This window comes from Apus apus, chromosome 1 (genome assembly GCF_020740795.1).
Source record: "Apus apus isolate bApuApu2 chromosome 1, bApuApu2.pri.cur, whole genome shotgun sequence".
NCBI classification, from domain to species: Eukaryota; Metazoa; Chordata; class Aves; order Apodiformes; family Apodidae; genus Apus; species Apus apus.
Genome location: NC_067282.1, coordinates 190,569,745 through 190,592,794, shown reverse-complemented (window position 1 = coordinate 190,592,794; position 23,050 = coordinate 190,569,745). Strand labels below are relative to the sequence as shown.

The following is a 23,050-nucleotide window of genomic DNA, read 5'->3' as shown; positions in this document are numbered from 1 at the left end:
GCAGATGTGATATTGCTGCTGTGAAGGTATTTGGAATGTGATTCAGTTACAGGTAACAATCCGATTTCCTTGTTTTCCAGCAGGAATACATGACAAACACCTTCTGCCTGAATTTCCTCCGCCACAGTTTAAGCTCACTTATTCTTTTGGCCAAGCTGACTAATGAGAATAATTCACTTCCATCACTGCTTTATGTTTCTTTGCTTTTGAGATGTTCATGCTCTCCTCAGCTATCTCTTAGAATGTTTCCCTGTTCCTCCCTGTGGCAGCTCATGTTTCATTCTTTCAGTTCTTCTGGCTTGTGCAAGCAGTATCTTCTGTAAGTCAGAGAGAAATGCACACAATAGTCAGTGGTTTATGACATGAAGCATGTGATAATCTTATGAATACAACCCAAAGCATCAGTTTCTTGTTTCTTATGACTCTTAGAAAATAAATTACAATTTGTACATTATCAGTTTTTGTCTTGTCAATGAAAAATGGATTTTAAATTTTATTTATTTGGGTTTGTGTGCTCATATAATGTTTGTGGAGCACTGTACAAAGTTAACATTCTGTTTGGTTTGTATTGCTGGATCCATGCCTAGTATCTGTGTAGGAGCTGTCTGGTTGAAGTTCAATTTGTTTAAAACAGAGGAATGTATTGGTAGACTGAGGAAAGAGCTTAGAAGCTCGTATCTGCATCTCCTAAAGGTCTGTGCTTTTAATTTCTCAGAATGCAGCTAGGAAATCCTACTGAATTCCAAGTTGTATCAGCTATGTCAAGGAAATCTGACTAATTGTAGTCTAGCTGGACCACTGACTGCTTCATTTTTGTATTCTGTAATTTTTCTTCTTAAGATAAGACTTTTTTGCAAAGCTGTATGTCTGCTTAAGAAATGCACAGTGGGGCAGAACACTTGTTATGTACTGCTACTGTTTTGGTGAAAATTGCTCTTTTGTTTTGCTGCTTAATTGGTATAGAGAGGAATGGTCACTCCAGCACAGCAATGTGTGTGAGAGGTCCTCTTCTTTGCTTGGACGTTACATGAATTGGCATTGTGTTATTTTTCCATTCTGATAATAAACAAATAAACTGTAAGATCCTGACTGTTAACCCACTTTCTGTTCAAAATAATAGCAACAGTGCTACAATTTTTAGTGTATTGCTGCATTAAATGTTTCAGTGATGGTAACTGAGTTTAAATACTAAATTTATGAACTTGATTTTCTGGAGTCACTCTTGCTGTTTTCTGTACACAGCTCAGGATTTTTGGTTTGGTCCTTCCTTGTTAGCTAATAATGCATTGGCGCCATTTCCTTCTCTCACATTTCTGCAAGATCTGCTTCCAGCTTCTGAATGTCAGACTTATCTGAATGGCTCTGGGGGTGACATTAAAGTATTGAAAACCAATCAGTTTAAGGCATGATTTTAGGTTATGTTGTAACCCATGATTTTAGATATTAGTGCATTAAACACATTGCAAGACCTTTTCCCTCTTAGTCACTTTACTTTTAAAGTGCAATATATAATTTAGGTTATTGATGTTTATTTCCCTTATCTGTTTGCCCTTTGAGGCCAAAAGCTAAATCTCTTGAGATCTTAAAAGCAGATGAGGGAATTGCCAGAAGGAAAACTGCTAGGCTAAAACAGAGATTTGACTTTATGAATGTGTGAACACTGGTGTTGGTTGATGTAAAGTGATACTAGGTGGATAGCTGATGAAGTACTGCTGGAAGAAATAGCTGAAAGAGATTTCTGTACTTAACAGCTGCAGCAGAGAGACCCCTTAACAGTACTGGGAATTATCTGGATATGCCACTGTTGGAGTGGGAGATGCCATACACCAGTGTCCCCAGTTCTGTGTGCTGATGTGAGCAAATGCCTGAAAGCGAGGTGGCCAGTGTCCCCTAAACAGAAGTGGCAATCCTTAAATACTCTGTATGACTTGTTTTAGGTTTTTTTTGTCTTCAGCACAGGGCTAAGCTGCCAAGTCTTGGACATCTGCTGCTGTTTATAGGGTCATCGCTGTTGCTGGAGTATCAATGACCCTATCTTCTCAGTACTGGTTCAGTTTTTAACATGCTGGGGAGACTCGTATTGCATATTGCTCTAGGTACAATTGGAGTGCAAAGGTAGGGGGTACCTTCTGTTACTTTGGAAATAGCTGAGAAGTTTTGCTCCCAAAGGAAATGGACTTTCAAAACTCTCCTTTTTTTCCCCCACAGCGAAGTAGGAATGACAAGAGGGTGTAGAGCCAGGAACTTTCCAGATTCATTGTGAAAACTGAAAGGCTGAAGGACAGCCAGAGCTTTTTTCCTTTCTTCTAAGCCACAAATCTTTCTGGACATTCTTATGATGTACAATTACATACTGAACTTATTAAGTTCAGTGTGCCTGTGACTGATCCAAAAGTTACAGTAGAACAACAGATTACACAAGGACCTCTCTTGGGGTGCAGAGTTTTGGTTTTTAAAAAGGAAAAACTTTTTTTTTCATCAGGTTTTTCCTCACTTGTTTGAGTCCTGGTCTCATTTAAATATAACTAAGTTAGGTGAAAAAGGACTTAAAACATCAGATTTTCATTTTTGTTTTAGAAAAAAAGCTTGGTTCCAGCAAGAATTGCTAGAGATATTGGAACTAGCAGTTTCTGATGTGACAAAGTTCTAGGTGAAGTGTCATCTCTGTACTATTTTCCAGCTGCTGGGTCTTGGTTGCCTTCGCAAGACCCCTCTGCCGACATTGTTGCTGTAGATTAGAGACCAAAAACCCAAATGCACTGCTTTGCAAAGGCTGCTTGGGAGCAGGGCTGAAGTCTTGTTACTCTGAACTGAACACTGTGATACCTCAAGGTTAGGATGATGTTGGGTAGTATAGAGAAGACACAAGAGATTGTGTACATTTTTGATCTATTCTGACACTGATAAGATTATCTGACATATTGTGTGACATCAGTCAACTGGATTTGATTGAGAATCCAATTAAGTGTTCAGTAAAAAACATGATTGTATGTGAAGTGCAGCCTGTCCTAACCTCAAGCTTCAGGAGGCAGGAAAATCCTCTTGTTTTGTTAGTTACACGTAATCCTGCTCCTTGTCCTGTGTCTGTCTCTTGCTTTTATATTTTCAGTTGTCTTGTTCCCATTCTTCAGACACTGGTTCTAGTTTAACGGTCTAGAAATAGTTAACTCTGGGAAGTATAGTTGGGAAATAAGCTATTTGTAGTTTACTATGGGCCTTGCTAATTATTCATGGGATGAAGCTTACATAAGGGTTGCATTGCCTTTGCACTTAATTTGATGACAGAGTTCTGTATTTCTGTGTAAACAAAAGTCAAGTGATAAGGCATGGGCAAGCAAAGTCTATAGTTGAAACCAGGGAGAAAACAAACTTTTCTGGGGGATCTTAAGGTGGTACTATCTGCTTAACCGTGATGTTTATTTAAAACAAAAAAAAAAGGGGGGGGAAACCCTGACAATATTTTATTTTAAAAGAAAAAAAAAAGGACTGAAGAGCCTTCATTGCTATCATTGTTCCTTTAACATTTTTTCAGATTCAGTGGTGAACTCAGTTAAATAATACAATTAAAATTTTGTGTAGTATGAGTTAGCAAAAATATTAAAATTTAAAACACTGCAGAGATTTCTCTGTAGCTTTGATACTGAAATTGTAAAAGCAGACTGTCTTGGAAAAATTAAGTGTACCTGCTAGAAAAAACAAATAGTATTGATTTACTAACACCCTTTTAAGACCTTGCTTAATACTTCGTGACAATTTGTGTAGAACACTGGTTAGGTTAAGAAGATCTGTGTAAATACTCAATTTTTCTTTCTAAATATCTGTTACCTTAGTATATGCTGGAATAAACAGCCTTCTGCCTCTTATCCCTATCCCCTAGATGTTGTTTGCAGGGCTAAAGGAAATTAAGTGGAAATAAGGTTGGCCGAAAAGCTATTGCTGTGTGATGTGTTGTTTTGGTGTTTTGTTTTTTTTTAAGCTTACAGTGAAAGCCGTGGTTGAAGCCTGGCACAGCCCTGGGGTGGAAGTCACGGGTGTGCATAGGTGGGGGAGGCAGCTGCCTGATTCAGAGCAGTTTGCAATGCAGGATTTGTAGCTTGCATTAACGTCCAGTCTTCTGACTTCTTGGTGCTCGTGAGGAAAACAGTCTGAAACAGCTTTAAAGTTATGGATTAATATGTAGATAAATCTGTCTGTAGCTTATAATAAATGTATGACTCTTTATGAAAGCTTTATGTAAGTCTTAGTGTAAGAGCCTCCCTGGCTTTTAGCCACTACCAGTGTGCCATCACAGCATTATTTTGTATGCACTCATAGTTTTCCTTTTATTTTATTTTTTATTATATTCAGGTATTGATCCTTAAAAACCTTGTGTATGCTTCCCTTCATGTACTGTCATGTTACATCTCATTGAAGCCAAAGGAACTCTTGTCCGTCTGGTGTGAAGTGTGCAGAGGGTTGAGATATTTGGTCATAAGTTGTGTCAGGGTCCATAGCCATCTTGTTTGGTTTTACTGTAGTCCTGATCTGTAAACAGTTACTATAAGCTTAAATTTCTAAGGCAACATGAAACAGCTTATTTTCTGTAAGAATACTTGTTTTGAAAGCATCTGTTCTACCTCCGGTGCATGGATGACTATGAACTTTCCTGCAGACAAACAAGCAATTTGCATTGATGATTTATGAGGGCAGCTGGGAAATGCCCGATCCAGAAGTATTATGTGCTGGGAAGAACTGATTTAATTCAGTCAAAACAAAGAAATGGGTTTTGACCCTGAAGAAGCTTGTCAGGAGAGACTTTTCTTTCTGTCCCCAAGGAGCTGCAGCCAAGCATTCAGCAGACAGAAGGGATCCCAGGATCAGGTGTTGCTGCTTTGTGTGTTTAGGAGCTGAGGGAGACTGGCAGAGCAGTGCCCAGGCTAGCAGCTGTGTGCAGAAGAGAAGGATAGTTCCAGAAACAGAGGCAGAGCCTCCCATGCCTGCAATGTGCAATTGAGAGAACTGCTTTTAATTTGTGTGAGCTACCTTGCTGCGTGATCTATCTTTTTGTTAAGTGACTTTGCATGAATAGCTTTGGAGTTCTGGTTGGATTTGTAATCTAATCAGGAAACCTGAGCCCTAATGAAAAATTAAGCCTACAGCTAGAACGTGAGGCACAAAGTACTTAGCCTTGCTGCTGGGCCAGCATAGATATTGGTTGTTTAAAGCAGATATAAGTAACAAGGAAGTAGCTAGTTCTTTCTAGATTTTATCCACAGTGTCATGAGTACTGTGAACTTGTCAGTTTACATTGTGGTGCATCACCAACGTGCATTTATTTAATGGATGTGCTCTGTCCTAGAGCTAAAATTTTGCTGAAATGTACCTGTATTATTTTTATTAGTGGTAATTCCAAACTGTAGCCTTGCTAGTGCATTCAAGTCTGAATGCTAGTAGGAATTAAACCAGGAGAATGGCTGTATTTCCACAGTGTTTTTCACACTGAATTTATTCAGCCTAGCCAAGGACTTTTTAGCTGCCTGGAGTGAAAGCTCCACTGTTAGAAAATCAAGGAGCCATTTATATTTTATTTGTTATCAAAACTGAATAATATGAAATTAGCTCATGTTTTCTTGATGATGTATAAGAGCATGCTCTTTCATGTTCTGTTAGGTTAAAATCTCCAGTGATGCGTGGAATATTATAGTCAATAAATTATTTGGATAGTTTTAACTCTTAATGGAGCTTGGTGACCTGGACAAGGGGATAGAGTGCACCATAATCAAGTTTGCTGATGATACAAAACTGGGAGGAGTGGTGGACACACCAGAAGGCTGTGCTGCCATTTAACATAACCTGGACAGACTGGAGAGCAGGTGTGGGGAAAAGGATCTTGGGTTCCTGGTAGACAACAGCTGACCATGAGCCAACAATGTGCCCTTGCAGCCAAGAAGGCCAATGCCATCCTGAGGTGCATTAAGAAGAGTGTGGTCAGTAGGTCAAGGGAGGTGTTCCGCCCCCTATACTCTGTCCTGGTGAGGCCACATCTGGAATACTGCATACAATTCTGGGCTCCCCAGTTCATGAAGGACAAGAAACTACTGGAAGGAGTCACAAAGATTATTAGAGGAATGGAGGATCTGCCCTATGTGGAAAGGGTGAGAGAGCTCAGTCTATTTAGCTTGGAGAAGAGGAAGACTGAGGGGGGAATGTCATAAACTCTTATAAATATCTAAAGGGTGGGTGTCAGGAGGATGAATCCTGTCTCTTCAGCAGTGTCCAATGACAAGACAAAGGGCGGTGGGCACAAGCTGGAATACAGGTGGTTCAAATTAGAAATAAGGAAAAAAAAATTACTGTGAGGGTAACAGAGCACTACAACAGGCTGCTCAGAGAGGCTTTCGAGTCTCCTTCTCTGGAGACATTAAAAACCCATCTGGATGTGTTCCTGTGTGATCAAGTGTAGGTGATCCTGCTCTAGCAAGGGGGTTGAACTGGATGGTCTTCAGAGGTCCCATCCAACCCTGACCACTCTGTCTCTGTGTCTAGTAGAAGTAATACTGAAGGATCTTGAACATCAGTCAGGTGATAAGCATAAATTGATCAGTTTTTAAATGTTTACTTTAAGTTAAGGCATTCCCTAATATGTTTCTCCATCTGTACATCAAGGATGTTCTTCTCTACTGGCAGTGGGCAAATTTAATACCCTAGACAATGTGGAAGAAGCCACAATGACTGCAGCTTTTTGCACAGTGTAGAGATCTTTGACCAAATCAAACAAATAGAAGTTGAAATATTCCAGTAATTCACATATTGAAATATGAAATATAGAAATGTTTAGAAAAAGTTTCTAGTTTATCAGCCAGAAAGTTATTTTCCATGTAGTATCCACATTCAGACACAGGTCTGTTTTGTTTGTTTTCTTTCATTATTAGACAAGGAACTGTTTTATTAAAAAAACTTTTGATCATGCTAGTTTCTTGTCTTTCTTCAGGGTATTACATCTGAATGTGTGCTACAGGTGTTTTCTTATGTGAGAACTGAAGGTGTGTAAATGAAGATAACTGAATTTCTATGAAAAGCTACTACTCTGCAGTTACCTAGTCCCATGTATATATTGTCTTGTACATCCTTCTGTATTACTTCCCTTGGAGTGGATAAAAGGCTGAAGATGTGAAACAATGGCAGCTTGGCCCTTGGTGCACATGTTGCTGCACTGGAGAGCTCCCTTCCTGCTTGCCTTGGGTTGTGAATTTGTGTGGAAACTGGCTTTCCTGTGAAGTTCCAAATTCCAGTGGATTTGTTGCACAGATAAGCTGGGCCCTGATAGTCTTTAGAGCAGTACCAACTGTAAACTTGTTTCACTAGTCAGCCGTGACCGGTACCTTTCTTTTGACTTCTCTTGTTATTTAAGCTCCAATTATTTTAGCTTTCCCATGTTATTTCCATTTAAATGCTAAATGTGTTCTCAATAACAAAAATACTTGTTTTTCCTTTCCCCTATCCACCACATCTGAAAATCAGCCTGTGGGTAGCAGAACAACAGATGTTGGCCTGTGGATAATCCAGCTTTTGCACCTGGTTGAAACTTCATGGGGAATGTTGTTAGAGTCAGTACCAAGAGACTGGCAAATATCTCAACTGATAGGGGGGACTGGAGAATGGAGGAAGAAGGGGGGGAGAGTTTGGGGACTGTCAGTTTATATTTGCCTGAAATGTTTGCTTGCATCAAAAGAGCCTCCAGCATCTTGCTGAGCAATCAGTTCAGAGCATGACTCAGTGTGGAAAAATGCTACCTACTGAATTTCTAGCATAGTTTCCTGAATTGCCCTGACTTTTAACTAACTTTTTAGAGGCCTTCTTTTAAAGCATCATATGAAACCAACATAGAGCAGTGAGGTGGTTAGGTCTTTACAAGGCAGCTGAGTACAGTGTCACTATGTAGTAACAGAAAGATAGAAAAATTAGTCTATAATTTTTTATGCTGTTGCTGCTGAGGTGGATGTTTTTGCAGCCCTGCAAATAGGATGAATAGTTATGAAGGAAAGAATTAAAACTGGGGATTGCCATTCAGACCTTAAAACGTGTAGCTGAGCCAGAAAGACTGAAGAAGGTGGATAGTTATGTTACTTTTTGTTTTGCAAGTATTTAAACAGATACTACTCAATAAAGCAAGTAGGTTATTTATTTTCCTGTACTGCACAGTTAGGATTTACCAGCCCAGAGCTTTCAGCTACTGCTTGAACAGTCTACCTTCTGTTTTGAAACAGAGCAACTACTGTTCAATAGAAACAGTCAACAATAAATATGAAGACATTTTCTGCAGTTTGCTTTGGAACTTGGTGGATCGGGTGTTATGGATACAACGCTTTTTTTACAAGGAGTGGCAGAGAAATCATGCAGTAGTTTTTGTTCCAAGAATGTTGCACTGAAAATTAACAGAGTAAAGGCACTATTTGGAGCAGGTTATTGAAACACTGTTTTTAGCTGTCTTGTTCCTTGTGAAGTGTCTGGTTGTTATTTTAGTAGTATTAACTAAGAAGTAATTTCAGTAATTATTAATGACAACTTGTAAAATTATTTTAACGGACCTGATCCTCCTTTTGTTGTATTTAACTGTAATTACTTGGGAAGTGGCTTGTAGCTTTAGCTACAATAAGTGTGTCATTAATGGTGTGTGTGTTTTGCATGAAATGTCATTCTGGGACCTGTGGCTCATAAGTACAAAGCAACCAATTGCCCAAGACATGAGAGTACGTAACTGGGAAGATCATAGAATCATAGAATGAATCCTAGAATGATTAAGGTTGGAAGGGACCTTAAAGACCATCAGGTTCCAACCTCCCTGCTGTGAGCAGGGACACCTCACACTAAACCAGGCTGCACAAAGCCTCATCCAACCTGGCCTTGAACACCTCAAAGGAGAGGGCTTCCATAACCTCCCTAGGCAACCTATTCCAGCACCTTAGTGCCCTCATGGTGAATAATTTCTTCCTGATGTCTAACCTAAATCTGCCCTTTTTCAGTTTAAAACCATTACCCCTTGCTCCCTCCCAGGCTTTCCTGTAGGCCCCCTTCAGGTGCTGGAAGGCCTCTGTAAGGTCCCCCCAGAGCCTCCTCTTCTCCAGGCTGAACAGCCCCAACTCCCTTGGCCTGTATTTATAGCAAAGGTGCTCCAGCCCTCGTATCATCTTCATGGCCCTTCTCTGGATCCTTTCCAACAGCTCCATGTCTTTCCTGTGATGAGGACTCTACAGCAGTACGCAGTATTCCAAGTGGGGTCTCACCAGAGCAGAGTAGATAAATTCTCTGTATGGAGGTGAAAGAAATTAAAACAATTTTCAGAGCTGCAGTAGTTCTGGCATGAACATGTAGTGTTTTCTGGGCTGTAGCTCTAAAGGCTGGGAGAGTTAAGTGTATGTGTGTGGGTAGGTGGGTGTGTGGGTGTTTGTGAAAAGGAAAGGGAAATCTGGGTAAAGGAGACAACAATTAAGAATTCTTTGCAGCAAACATAGGAAACACTTTTTTAACTTTGTTTAAAAATAATAGAGTACCTCTTTTTAAAAATTAGGCTATTTTGAAGAAGTGAAGTTCTAGAATAGACATAAACTTAACTGTTAAGAATAAGAAATTGAAAGAAGCCTAGTGTTGGCATGACAGACTGGCTTTTTGATCATCTGGATAATCTTGCATTACATCAGTTTGTTTTCTCTCCTTTTAAAAAAAAAAAAATTATTATAGTGAATAAACACTGTTTTCTTTGCCTGTTTCTGAATGTACTTGTACTTACTCTTGAGTTCCCTAAAGGTGCTCATAACTTGGAACATTAGGAAGTTCCTGAGTGTATATATGTACTTACTTTTGAAGTATTTCACTTAGTTGCATGAAATAATTTTCTTCTAAAGTTGCTCCTTTGGCATTGCAGGTAAAACATTTTTATGTAGGGGTGGGCAGAAAGAGTGTGATGGTCTGGAAGTAGGAGTGTTCAGCGTTGAACCAGAAAGCCACTGTCAGTTATGTGCACTGGATCAAAAATATTATGTGGGCATTATTAGTTCTTTTGTGAGTGTACTGCAGTTCTAAGGGCAGTGTTTTTGAAGCCAGGTGTCACACAAAACTGTTTTTAGTCAATTGCACAATTGGTAATTGCACAATAGTTACAAGTGTGCTTTTATGAAGAGTGGAGCCCATCTATATTTGTGTTGAGTGGTTTACTTTTTACATGCTTGGTGTGTTTGGATGTGTTAGGCTGATTGGGCCCTGGTTTACAAGAAGTATCCAGATAACCTCAAAATCCCTGAACTCTTTAAATGCGACTGATTTTAGATTTGCAGGTACTCACACCTGCTGTGTTTTGTTTTTTTTTTAAATTGTATTATTATTATTTTAATTCCTTTGCCTTTTTCCTCTTAGACATAAATGTTATTTTGTAGCTTGGTAAAGCAGCAGTGACTACAGTATTTTGGGGGATTGAGTAGCCTGTATTCATCACATTACTTCTGACAGTACTGTTTAATCTCAGCAGAATTCCTGCATTGTAAAATTTCTGGAAACAAAGTGTCTCTGAAACTGTGGCAACACTTGTTACCATGACTCATTACTAGGCTGCTGGGCTGTTTGCTCTTCACCAAGCTTTCCTTAAACTCTCTTTGAATTGAGTTTTTTCATCTTAAGTTACATATAATGACATGTCTAGCAGATTTAATCTCTTTTAAGTGTTCAGTCCTATAGCAGGAAGATGCTACAGAAAGTGTATTCCTTTTCCTGATACTGCCTTAATTACATAATTAATACCAGGCTGTGGTAAGCATTTCCAGCAGTGTGACTCAGCCAGTCCTCGCAGCTCTGCACTCCGGGGCAGGAATGAAGGCAGCTTCTAGCTTACATGTTAAAGCTAAATTCTGAAGGAAAATACCCCCCATAATTTGCAACAGAAATATCGGGTGACATGCTCTTTCTATATAGAATTGATTTCTTCATGAATCCTTATCCACAAAAAGATACACTTGATTACCTAATTGACCTCTTTGTACCCATTAGTGCAGTAGTTGTAGACACTGTTCTGGGGACACACTTTATTTCCTTTTTCCTTTTGAATTTATGACCTCTATGCTCTTTAAGCACTGTGACAATCAGGAGTTATTACCATAAATTTTTCATAATAATAATTATTAGTCTTCAGTATTGCCAGTGCTAGTGATTGATGTGAAACACCAATGAAATGGGGTTGATATTTCAGACTTTTATGCCTGAGGTTAGTAGTCTTAAAGGCAAAACACATTTTTCAATAGAAACCTTAAACTTACAAGAAGCAAGTGCAGTCATGGGAGAGAGGCAAATTGAATGTGTCATTTTAAGGTAGTAATTTTTTCCTTGATTTGGGTTTTTGGATATTGAGTGTCATACATAAACATATCCAGGGCACAGTCATCAAATTGCAGACTGGTTGAACCCTCTGGGAGGCTACCATTTTGGTGACATGGCTCTGCTTCCTTGAGGTAAATTTTTAGGTTACATGTTTGCCATGTTCCTTCGTTTCCTGTGTTGGTCCTGAAGGCCTTTATTTGATTTCTGACAGGCCTTTTGGTTGCTCTGCTGTTCTTCCAACAGTGGGGTGCTGTCCTGAAGTGCAGTGTAAGCAGTGAGCACCTTCTGGAGTTCCTTTTTTGTTCTTTTTTTTTTTAAGATAACAAAGATTCCAAAGTATTATTTTTTCAAGGTTAAACCTTACAGGAGGAGTAGGCTGTGACTTGAGTATTTGTCTATTTACACATATTTGGTACAATGTGGTGTCCAGACCTTGAGCTGATGCTGACCACCCTAGCAGTACAGCTTTGCACTGTGTTCCACTGAGCTGTAACAGCAGAGATACTTATGCTTCTTCTAAAATTACTTGTTGATGCTCCCTGATGAGGAGAGGCAGGCTCTCCAGCCTAATAACTACATGGAGATCGGGTGTCTGTAGTCCCTTTCAGCACTGGGGTTTGTTTGACCCATGCTTGCTGGCACCAAGGTCTGTATTCTGCCACTGTGTTGCATGGCACTGGTGTGCCTGCATTCCTGCATGGTATGAAACAAATTTAGAACTTTAGTTTTAGGAAGGTCTAACTCCTTATTTCATTTCTTGCTAATAAACCATAAACACTTCAAGTTTTAATTTGTAAATTTAACTTTGCTGAATTTGCTCAGATCTCATTTTCTCTATGATACTGTTATTATTTCTCTTCTAGCTTTCTAAGAGTGGTGAGATATCTAACATGAAATGTTCATGAAAAAGCAAGTAGCACAGTAGAACAATTTTTTAAAATCTGATTGCCTTAGAAGTGTCGTTTCAAATAGCAATTTAGTTCTACTCAGACTGCACTTGGATTTGGAGGTGTGCCAGTCCTGTGCTTGGCAGGCACGTGAAAACTTATGGTAGTGCTGCTTTTCCATCACAGCCGACCTTGTCTTGAAGTAGAAATAATCAAAGCCTGTACATATCCTGCAATACTGTCCTCTCTTCTCTCTCTCAAAAGTCAAATTGTTGTTGAAAGCTGTGGATTTCTTTGCTCACTAGAGAGTAAATTAGTCAACAAGAAATCACAAGGAGGAGGTTTTGGTGAAGCATTTATTAATTTTATAATGAAAGATGTTGGAAGTCTTCTAGATCTACTGGAGGATCATTTAGCCCTTCTGTGGGAGGCAGAGATGGGAAGGGAGTGTGCAGGGCAGTAGGTGGTCTGTGTGAGGGCAGGCTTGGGCCTTTCCCCTCCCTGTGTTTTCTTTTCTTGGCAGAAGCACAGGACTGTGCCTGTCAGCCTGAGGATGCCATCTGTGTTGCACAGCCTGTTAGACTGTTACAGAATTGCACAAGAATTAATCTGAAATCATACTGCTAAACTGTGTTCTGGCTAGCCACAGGAGCTCCCCTGAGATGCTGCCATTGTCCCGTGTTTCAGGAGCCAAGGAAAAGCAGCAGCCTGAGAAACTGCCTCAGCCTGGCACTGCAAACGTAATCCCCAGCGCGAGCAGTTAATGGGTAGATGAGCTGGTCAGATGTAAGCTGCTGAAAAGGGAAATTGTTTTATAAAATGATATTAAAAATAGCTGAAGAGAGATAATGTAGGGGAGGAGAACCAGACAAATCTAGTTACAGCAGTGGTACATGTCCTCAGTTGAATTTAATTCCTGTTTTCTGTTTGCTGTCTTCTCATCATGTGCGAACTGGAAGTGACAGCCTGCAGCACTGAAACAAAATATTCTGCATTTGTGTTTTTGAACAGGAATTTTTATTTTTGCAGTAAATGAGTTAGCTGTAGAAAATATAATCTTAGGGCCCATTTGGTAACTAAGTGGTTGATTTTGCTGGACGTTTTAAGCTAAGGGCTTAAATGGTCATGTTTAATGGCTACACATGGATTGAAGGGAGGCTGATACCTTTATCAGTAACTTAGTAGGAATTTGGAATAAAATCTGGACCACATAGACCCTATTTTAGTTTCTGTCACAGTCCTTAATACATTTTTATGTGCAAGAGCTATCTGGGAAGTTTTATTCTCTGGTGTTGCCAAACTTGCATCAAGATACCTACCTGACATGCCTGAAAGTTTCCTGGTGTATAAGACAAGCATTGGCTCACATGCAGAACACCAGCCTCACTTGTGCTTGCCCAGGGAGCTGGTGTAAGTTTAGGCCGAGTAACACTTGGACTCTGCCTTAGCTTCTGTGGGCTCTAGGTTCACACAGCACCTGCTGGCAGGGCTGGGCTCAGTCTAGACCATGGCAGCCATGGCAACTTTAGAGAAACACTGATGGGAGCGGTGCCCAAACTTGACGTCAGAGCGATTGGGTTACAGGCACAGCAAGCTCCTGCTCGTGGCCTGGGCTGGGTGGCTGGTGTGTGCCTGTGCCTCTCTCAGGTGAAGCAGGTTCACAGGGTGGGAGATGATGCACAGCAGGGGGAAAAGACTTTGCGAGGTGCTGGGTGGCCAACTGGCACAGCTTGCCTGCTGAGTCACATCTCATGTAATTGCTGTAACTTGCATATCTGTAACTGCATGTCCTTTATATATGTTAATACCAGTATGCATAATGCTAGCAGTTGGTATCAGTTAATGGTACAATATCATATTGGTACCAACAAATACTAACGATTAAGGCATCCAGAAACTAAGTCTTTCTGCAGAAGTGGTCCTGTTACAAAGGTACCCTGTATTTGTAATGCACTTTGCTTCTGTTTATTAGGATGGCTTTTATTCCATTATTCATTCAGTTGTTAAACTATTTTATGAAGGCTTGTTTGTTCTGCCATTGTAGGCACCTGAAACAAATGGATTTCACCCTGAAGGCCATCAAGGGCTTCTGATAGTACAGTGTATTTATGGCTTGCTGGGAGGCAACTGTCTAGCTGGCATTTTATAAGAAAAGCAGCAGACAAATGATCTGGGTTTTGCCTGAAGTCCACCTTAAGTGTAGGGATTTGTTTTGGTACTAACCTTCGGGAGAGATTGCTATGTGGTATCATTTGTAGGCATTGGGTTTGATTTTAATTTGTAATTTGATTCATTCTGAAGTGGACTTGAAATTTCACAATATTTTTTTATTTGTTTTTCAGAAGGATATGGGCTGGAAGGTGTGGTGTTGACTTCTAGTACTCTTGCACTTTTTTTGTTATGAAAAGTTGGAGTGTGGGTATGTATGTGTGTTTCTGCAGTTAAAAAGCAGGGTAAGAGCATACTGAAACACTTCTCAGACTTCTCATACTTGTTTTGCTGGACACCAAAACCCTCTTTGGAAACGATGAGAAGAACATTACAGAGCTTAATTTATATTGAAGGTTGCTGAGTGATAACTCAACAAATATGAGCAACATATATTTTTACCTGTAGGTGTTGTTTAGCACCAGAGGGAGTGTTGCCTTAGGCAGTGGAGGTGCTGGGGCCATTGTGCCTAGATGTGCTGGCAACAAACAAACTCCTAATGAGTGATGGTTGCTGGTGTGAGCAAAGAGTCCTGTTTCTGTGTCCATATTGCTGTGCTAACAAGAGGTGGACCTGGCAATTGTCATATGCCAGCCTCTTTCATATTCTTAAACCTCATTGAGAGATAGAGTTAATATATCAATCAGCTATTTCAGATGAATGCATTCAGATGCTATAGTTGTGGTCTCATTTGGAGGTGCTGATAATCATAGAAGCAAGCAAGCTTCCAGTGTGTGCTAGCAAAAATATTGAAAAGTTTATGCAAACAGAAGTATTAGGTATCTGTGGGATGAAATCTGTTTAGCTTTCTTTACTCCCGCCTTGATGTGAGGGAGTATGTTTGATGGGAGTGGTTTGAGGAGCATAAATATAATGGAAAAAAAAGGAGAGGGAGTTGTGATGCTGACATTAATGGCAGGAAACTGTTTTCTTCTGGTTTTGGAGAGCTTTTATTTGTTTTTTCTAGTTTATGTTGCCTGCTACACTTCATTAAAAGTTTTATTATGTGCACTTGGGTTTAATATTTCATATACCCACTGTGAAACTTAATTATATGAAATTTAATAGGCTTGGTGAATTAAGAGAGGAGTATTGGAAAGTCTTGGGTTTACAAGTTAACTTGTTTCCTCTTCAGGACTGCATGTGGTTTGAGTGATGTTTGAATGCATGCTTTTCTGAGCAAGGTGAACACAGTCCTTTCCGCACAGCGGAGTTCAATGAAAAAGAGCTTTACATGGGATGTCATGGTCATGTTTTGTTCTTTCCAACCCTCAGCTTCTGGGTATTCTATATAAAAGATAAATCTGATTTTTTTTCCTTTTTTCTTTCTTCACATAAAACAATAATTAATGATTTGATGTTTTGCCCTTTATAGACCACTCTTAGAAGTTCTTGTTTGTTTGTTGCTATACTGTACAGGTGCTGAGAAGGTATATGGTAATTGTTGTTATAATTACCCTTTGTTAGAGTAATATTTGCAATATTTCACTTGGAGATGCAAAATTTAAAAAAATTGCTTGTCTTATTTAGTATATGAAATTAGATTCAGGAACGTGTGGAGATTCCTGAGGAAAACTTAGGTAAAGGAAAAGTTCTTAAATGGACAGTCAGAGATATAAAAATTTTCAGTAGCTGAAAGGGTGTGTGTGTGTAGGTATGTATATCTACCTAGCTATGCTTTTGTAAATCCATATGTATAAATAATATTTAAGTCACTAGGACAATTTTCCATCCCTAGAAATAAACTATGATAGGATGTTTTAAAAATAAATATTTTTATATTATCTAGTTTAAACAGGAATCAATTATGGGAAGTCAGTTGTCTTGCCTAACACATGGTATTGACCCCATCATTGCTGTAGTTCCTGAACTGTAATGTCTGATTCTCTTCTAGCTGACAGTATTTTTAGCAGAAACATTGTGCACCTATTCTACTGAGAGATTAGTTCCAGTACAATACAGTGCATTACTGTGCCACCACTGGCTATTTTTGCCCTCTCTAATTAGACAGTTTGTCCCAGTGTGCTGAGGCAGAATAGATTTTGGGGATTAAGCTTCGTGTGTGTGGCCTGGAGGCTCTGCAAAGTACGTGTAAACAAGAGTTGGGTGTGTTCGTGCTTTGGTGAAGAGGAGGGAAGGATGCAAGGCAAAATGTTGTTTGGGAAGTTGCCACATCTAAGGAGATGTGACTGGAAAAAGGTAGAAAAAACCTGATTGTATACAATTAAGAGAGTAGCCTGAAAAGCAGGTGAAATAGAGTGTCAGGGAAGAGAAAATGGGTGAAATCAGACTGGTCCTGGAGAATAATAGTAGTGGCAGACCAACCAGACTGGGACCTGGGCAAGGACAGAAGAATGAGCTCTAACATTTTAAAGCATGGGTGCTGCTTGCTTTGCTAACATTAGTGACCCCTTTAAAACATGAGAGTGGCAAATATTTGGCTCTTAGAAGGAAAAGTCACTTTCCCATTTGATGTGTGGAACAGAGGAGGATGTGTTCCTATAGCCAGAGCTGGAGCAGAATTTGACCTGTGTGAGGACTATTACTAGCTGGACTACACATCCACTGTGAATAGTAAGACTTTTTGAGAGCCATGAGGTTCAGGTAATCTACTCACACTGTTCATAAGTGGCCAGAGATCAGGTTGAAGGAGAGGCAAGTATTTTTGCTTCATCATTAAGATAATCACCATTAGCTTGGTGCTAAAACTTATGCAGAGAGCTGTATAGATTTCAGAGCATGACATATCCCTTGAGCAGACTTCAGGTTCAGTCGTTAAGATCTCTTGTCTGAGTATACTTTTTGGGAAGATATCTTTCCAACCTGACACAGCTGTGATCTCTTTCTGGTTGCCTCCTCCCAGCTTGGTGGTTGAGTGGGACATTGTGTAAGAGCAATTACAGAACGAGAAGGGAGTCTGCCTTTGGGGTAAAGTTTTCCTGATACAGAGCGTCTTGCTTTGTTTTATCTTTGTGCTGTATATCTGCTGGTGAAATGCTAGTTTTTCTCGTAGCACTGCCTTCAGATTTAGTGGTAAGTCAGGGAAGGAGGGCACCATCATTGCTACTTGGTCCTTGGACGTTGTGTTACAACCCAGGGGGAAAGTGAGTGAGCCAGTAAGGAGCTGCAAGTAGTGACTCAGCTCAGCTGATCCCTGGAATGGTATCTTGCTGTGGCCCGATTATGCTCACAGACTATGCACTGGGAGCTTGCTGTTGTGCTGGGTTTTAGAGCAGCAGAGCACTCAGAGGTGCTGTCTGGCTGCAAGGCAGGGAGCTAGCTGGGAGGACTCCCGGGAAGTCTCTGGATCGAAACTACTCGCTTGACAGCCCTGTCATCACAGTAATAATTATTATGCAAATCATTGGTATTCTAGGTATGTTGTTCCTCTTTGTGGTCACTCGGAGCGTTTACTTAGTAGTAGAAAAGAGAGAACTATTCAGCACCTGTCATAATTACATCAATTCCTCAGCACAAAAAAATCTGAACCTTTATTTTTTTTAAAAAAAGATAATGAAAATATATGAAGAAACTATTTTTTGTAGTTGTCACGATTTGCAAGTCAGTGCTAAAAGCTCTTCATAACTAGGAGAGAAGTTGAGTTTTTGGGATGCACAGAAGGAAACTTAATTTAAAAAATATGTTCTATCTTGATTTTTTTAAAATGGTCTTTCTAGGTTTTCCTGTACTAGAAAAAAATGCGAGCAGTACCTCTGGAGCTTTAGAAGCCCTCAGAATTCATGCTTGTAAGAACAATTGATTGCCTTTGTGCTGTCTGCGTTGGATTAGTGAAAGAATAGACTGCTTAGGCTTAAAAAGAAGCTTGCCCGGTGACTGACTTCCCAGCATTACAATAAGGCAGTAGAATAATGTACCAAGTTGGCATTTTCTAAATATTAAGTGTTATAGGCAGCATGCTGCAATGTTCTATTTGCTCAAATTTTTCTAGTGTGTAGAGTGGTTTTAGGAAAGTCATACGATTTGGTTTAGCTTTGAAGATTTCCTCTCTTTACTAGAAATAAAAGTATTTTATTATAAAATGTTAATTAGTCTAGAACAAAGTAATTTTATTACAGGCTTTGGTACATGTTTATCATGTTTTGTGTTTAGCAGACACAGGTGCTAGTGGATCAAATTGTTTGTTAGTGAAGGACCTAGGTAACTTCTGAATGCATTTTTAGCCTTCTTATTTCATTTAGGGGGAAAAAAACATGATAATGATTATGTTGTTAGCAAATCTGTGACCTGTATGCCACACCATGTCATTAAATGCAAATACTGTTTGTAGAATATTTGTGCCTATTTTACACATCATATAATCATTCTTTTGAGTTATATTTTTCAAAGGTTTATTTAATTTTCACTCCGTACTAGAGGGTATGCTGACAAGGGAGGTACCTCCTGAGAGTTAATGAATTTTCCATAAAGGAATAAAAATGCAGAAGACCTTACAAAGAAATTATGGTTGTTCTCTAGTGTCACACAATGGGATGCAATGAAACCTTTAGAATAAAAATTCTGAAAAATACTCCTGACAGTGATGCACATCCCTGGGTGAAAAATTTGTCATCTGCAATAAGATGATGATTCATTGTGCTTGGTGTGATTTCCCCCCATTCAAGTTCTAACTAAAATATGTGTGCTGATTCAATTTGAATTGGTCGTTGTCAGCCCACTTGGAGTTGTTGTAGACCAGTTCTCTCTGCATCAGCAAGCATTGGCATGGTTATAGGAGATCAGTAGGTAGCTATGGGCCCTTATGTTTCCATTAGTTTTTGGAACAAGTTTCATGTGTTTGGATAAAGCATTTTGGCTGTCTTCTCTGAAAGGAGAACAATTTGTGCACACTGAAACTGATCTGTGATCCAAACTGACATGTGGTAAGTGAAGATGTCAGGGGAATTCGCTTCAAGACAGCACAGCTACCCCAAACACTAGTGCTGACACAGCCCTTAAAGCAGGGGATATGCCATGAACATGTGCTTTTAAAATACGCCCCATGTATACGGATGTTTACCTTTGACATTGTGTAACTGCAAGTAGGCACACTGAGATCAATACAGGTACTTGAAGACTGATATAAATGGATAATTTATAGAAAATATTTGTCCATGTTTTTTTTGTATGTCATTCTACTGCTGTTTTATCACCCTTGTATATAGCTTTATTTGTTGCTTGTCTTTTTATACGGTTGTTTTTTTAATTTGGTGCTGCTTAGAGAACTTGGAAACATCTTTAAAAAAATGGGTAATTTTGTAAACAAATTATTAGTTAATTAAAGCTAGAAAAATGTTACATTGACTGGGCTTTTTCTTCCTCATAGTTAACCATTAAACCAATTGAATCACAAACTTCCACAGTCTTCTTTAGACACAGAGATAGTATATTCATTTTTGACAAGATTGCATGAGTATTTTGACAAGATTGGAGAGGAATTAATAAAATTACAGAATATAAGAAGTTTGTGATGGCTGTGTTCTGTAGTTTGTCAGAAACTGAACAATCAGAATTAAGAACTAGAATTCGTCTCAGTGGGAAAATAAAGAGGAATGAGACACTCTTACCTTTAGAACTTGTTGAAATTACTCTTTCCTTTAAGATGATATATTTAGGCTTTGGGGGTTCTTGCTCACAAGTTACTACTTAAAATGTTCTGCATTTTTTTCCTATTTCTGTTGCTATCAAAAAAATAAAACGCTGATCCATTTATTCAATGAAAGCATGAAGAAGTCAGATAAAACAGGAAAACTTGATTTCAAAGTCTGAAATGATCATGTAAGTTACTCTTTGGTAATGCATAGGGTACATACCTTCAAAGTTCTAGGCAGGTTGTCAACTTGAAGTTGGTAGGTGAACCTTCAGGGAAGGTTCATGAACAGTTTTAGGAGAGGGGTTCTGGGACAACTGGTACTATGGTTCCAACAGCAGGAAGCTTCCTGGCTTGATGAAAAATTCTCATTTTTTCAGTCACTAAGCAATTATTTTCAGATCTCTTATTGACATTTTTTGTGTGCTCCTCTTCCTGATAATAACTGCTAATACTTCTTTTCTCTTTCAAAACAGAATTAGGCCACAGCTAGCCAAAGAGAAGATTGAAGGATGCCATATTTGTACATCTGTCACACCTGGTGAACCTCAAGTGTTCTTGGGAAAAGATAAGGCCTTCACTTTTGATTATGTCTTTAACATTGACTCGCAGCAAGAAGAGATCTATACACAATGTATAGAAAAACTGATTGAAGGTTGCTTTGAAGGCTATAATGCCACTGTCTTTGCTTATGGCCAAGTAAGCTTTACAATTTCATTTTAAAGCATTTATTTTTGAATAAACGGTTTCTCACAACTGGTCTTCCTCTTAAATAGTGGAATGCATTAACCTGTTTTTTTGTGTCTTGGATTTATTTTATAGAAGGTATCCTGTAGGAGACTGTTCAGGAGTTTGTGTAGATCTTAGGCAAGATGGCAATTGAAACATAGAATATCTAGATAGGCAGTAGTTCTGAATTAATAGTAATGCTGAAATCAGCATGAATCTGTATAATTCCAGAATTCACCCAGCAATAGAAATTAGTAACTAAATCAGTTGATATACAGAGGTTATACTGAAATTCTCTGAGCAATTATCCATCCCTCTGCATTTTCAGACACTTTTGGGAACAGGAGCTTTTTTTAAAAATACATCCTAGGGAACTTCAGACCACATTGTTTGTTTGTGGCCAAAATGTAGAGATCAAATTCCAAAGTCAGAATTTTTCATACAGAACACACCCTCTCAGTACACTGGGCACACATTTTACTTCTCAAAGCTGAAATACAATCATAGAATTATAGGGGTTGGAAGGGACCTCTGAAGATCATCAAGTCCAACCCCCAGTTGAAGACAATGTCAAGACTGCATTATTGTCTTCTGAATATTCCTTTAGGAGTTGATTGCATAAAACTTGGTCTTGGATATGGAATTTCACCACTGTTAAATGTTGTCTCTCAAGTTAGCTAGGTGAAGTCTAGTTGTAGTGAAACAAAGCAGTTTGCAGATCCAGTTGAGAAGATTATGTTCAGCTGTGTGATACCATCTTTGTCTTAGTCTTGAACCACTAATTAAGTGAAAACACAGGACTGCCTTGTCTTCTATGGGACTTGACATTTAATTAAATCATTTTCGAAGTGGATGTACAGCTTGTATTCTTCAGTGCTGTCTATAAATTGAAAACAATGGTAATATTCTACCTGAGATATTCAGACATCATAATTAAGGGAGTAATTTGATCTACTTCAGTAAAGAATTGCAAATGCTGCTTCTACCTCTGAAATATATGCTTTAATTAACAGTCTTGGTTCAAAATATTAACTATTCTGCTGACCTAAGAGGAGATAGCTCGAGACTGATGTAAGCAGCTTAAAACAAGCTTGTAGGGGAAAGGTTATGAAGGATTGAACTGATCCGTACCTTCTTGTATGTGATCTGTAGATAAACAGTAGAGCTTGTCTGAGTTCTGCTCTTTATCCATTTTTCAAAATTGCCTGTATTGTGCATGTTAATGCTGTAAGGATGTTAGACCTGAGTCAAACGGTGACACTTAGTATTCGCTGTACCACATTAGTGGTCACAAAATTAATTTCTCTGACTTGATGTTATGAAAGTGGTCTAGTGACTAGTTCTTTTTCAATTTAGACAGGTGCTGGCAAAACATACACCATGGGCACTGGGTTTGATGTGAATATAACAGAAGAGGAGCAAGGCATTATATCACGTGCTGTTAAGCATCTTTTCAGATGTATTGAAGAAAAGAAACAAGCTGCTATTAAACAAGGACTTCCACCTCCAGATTTTAAAGTGAATGCACAGTTCTTAGAGGTAAATATGATCTGTGTTTGTGTGTAACTTCATGTTATTTAGAAAACTAATTAACATTTTTCTGGTTGCTACTTTTATGTTCTTTTCCCATGAGTTGTTTTGAATCAATTTTCAAGATTTCAAAAGGAAATTTTATGGACTTTGTTTCAGCTCATCAATTTATGAAAAAGAGCTTTTTTATCTTATTCCAATTATTTTAGTAGTTTCCTTTACAGAGTTATTCTGAAGTGCAGAAATAATTATAGTAGTTGTCATTTATCCCATTCTGCATCACACATTTGTGGCCCTCTTGCTCTTGCCTGTTTGTAATTATTTGCAAAACATTAAAGAAAAACTATATATAAAAAAATCAGTTACACTTTGTGCCTTTGAACAGTGACCATGCTTTGCCTACTTGTGTCGCTTTGCCTACTTGTGTCTCTTTGCCATAGATTTCTTTAGCTTTCAAAATCTTTTTTAGGAGACTTGTTATATTCCTTTCACCAAAGAAGAGACCTAATATAAAAGTACTTCCTTATGTGATCCCCAGTGGTTTAAAATTGGGCTTATGTGTCACTGTTCCTTTCATTAGACCCAGAGAAAACCCATGTCAGTGCTGTGGAGAAACTGGTCCCTTTGTACTTGCTTGTAGACACAGCTACTGGTGAGAGAGGCCATAATATCTGTGATCTTTCCGACTTGCAGCAGCTGTTGTTTTAAGTCTTGCAGCTCCTAATCTGTGTCTCCTGCTCATGGAACAGGTTTTTGTTGTTTTTTT

At 38.9% G+C, this 23,050-nt stretch overlaps 1 protein-coding gene across 7 annotated transcripts in view; it reads left to right on the top strand.

Moving 5' to 3' along the window:
- The window catches only part of KIF21A (kinesin family member 21A), a 94,389-nt gene that overhangs the window by 12,119 nt on the left and 59,220 nt on the right, over positions 1-23,050 (top strand). For all 7 annotated transcript variants that reach the window (XM_051629930.1, XM_051629922.1, XM_051629973.1 and 4 more), the window contains exons 2-3: positions 20,502-20,724; positions 22,111-22,293. In XM_051629930.1, coding sequence (XP_051485890.1) covers positions 20,502-20,724; positions 22,111-22,293 — 406 coding nt within the window. The remainder of the gene's footprint in view (positions 1-20,501; positions 20,725-22,110; positions 22,294-23,050) is intronic.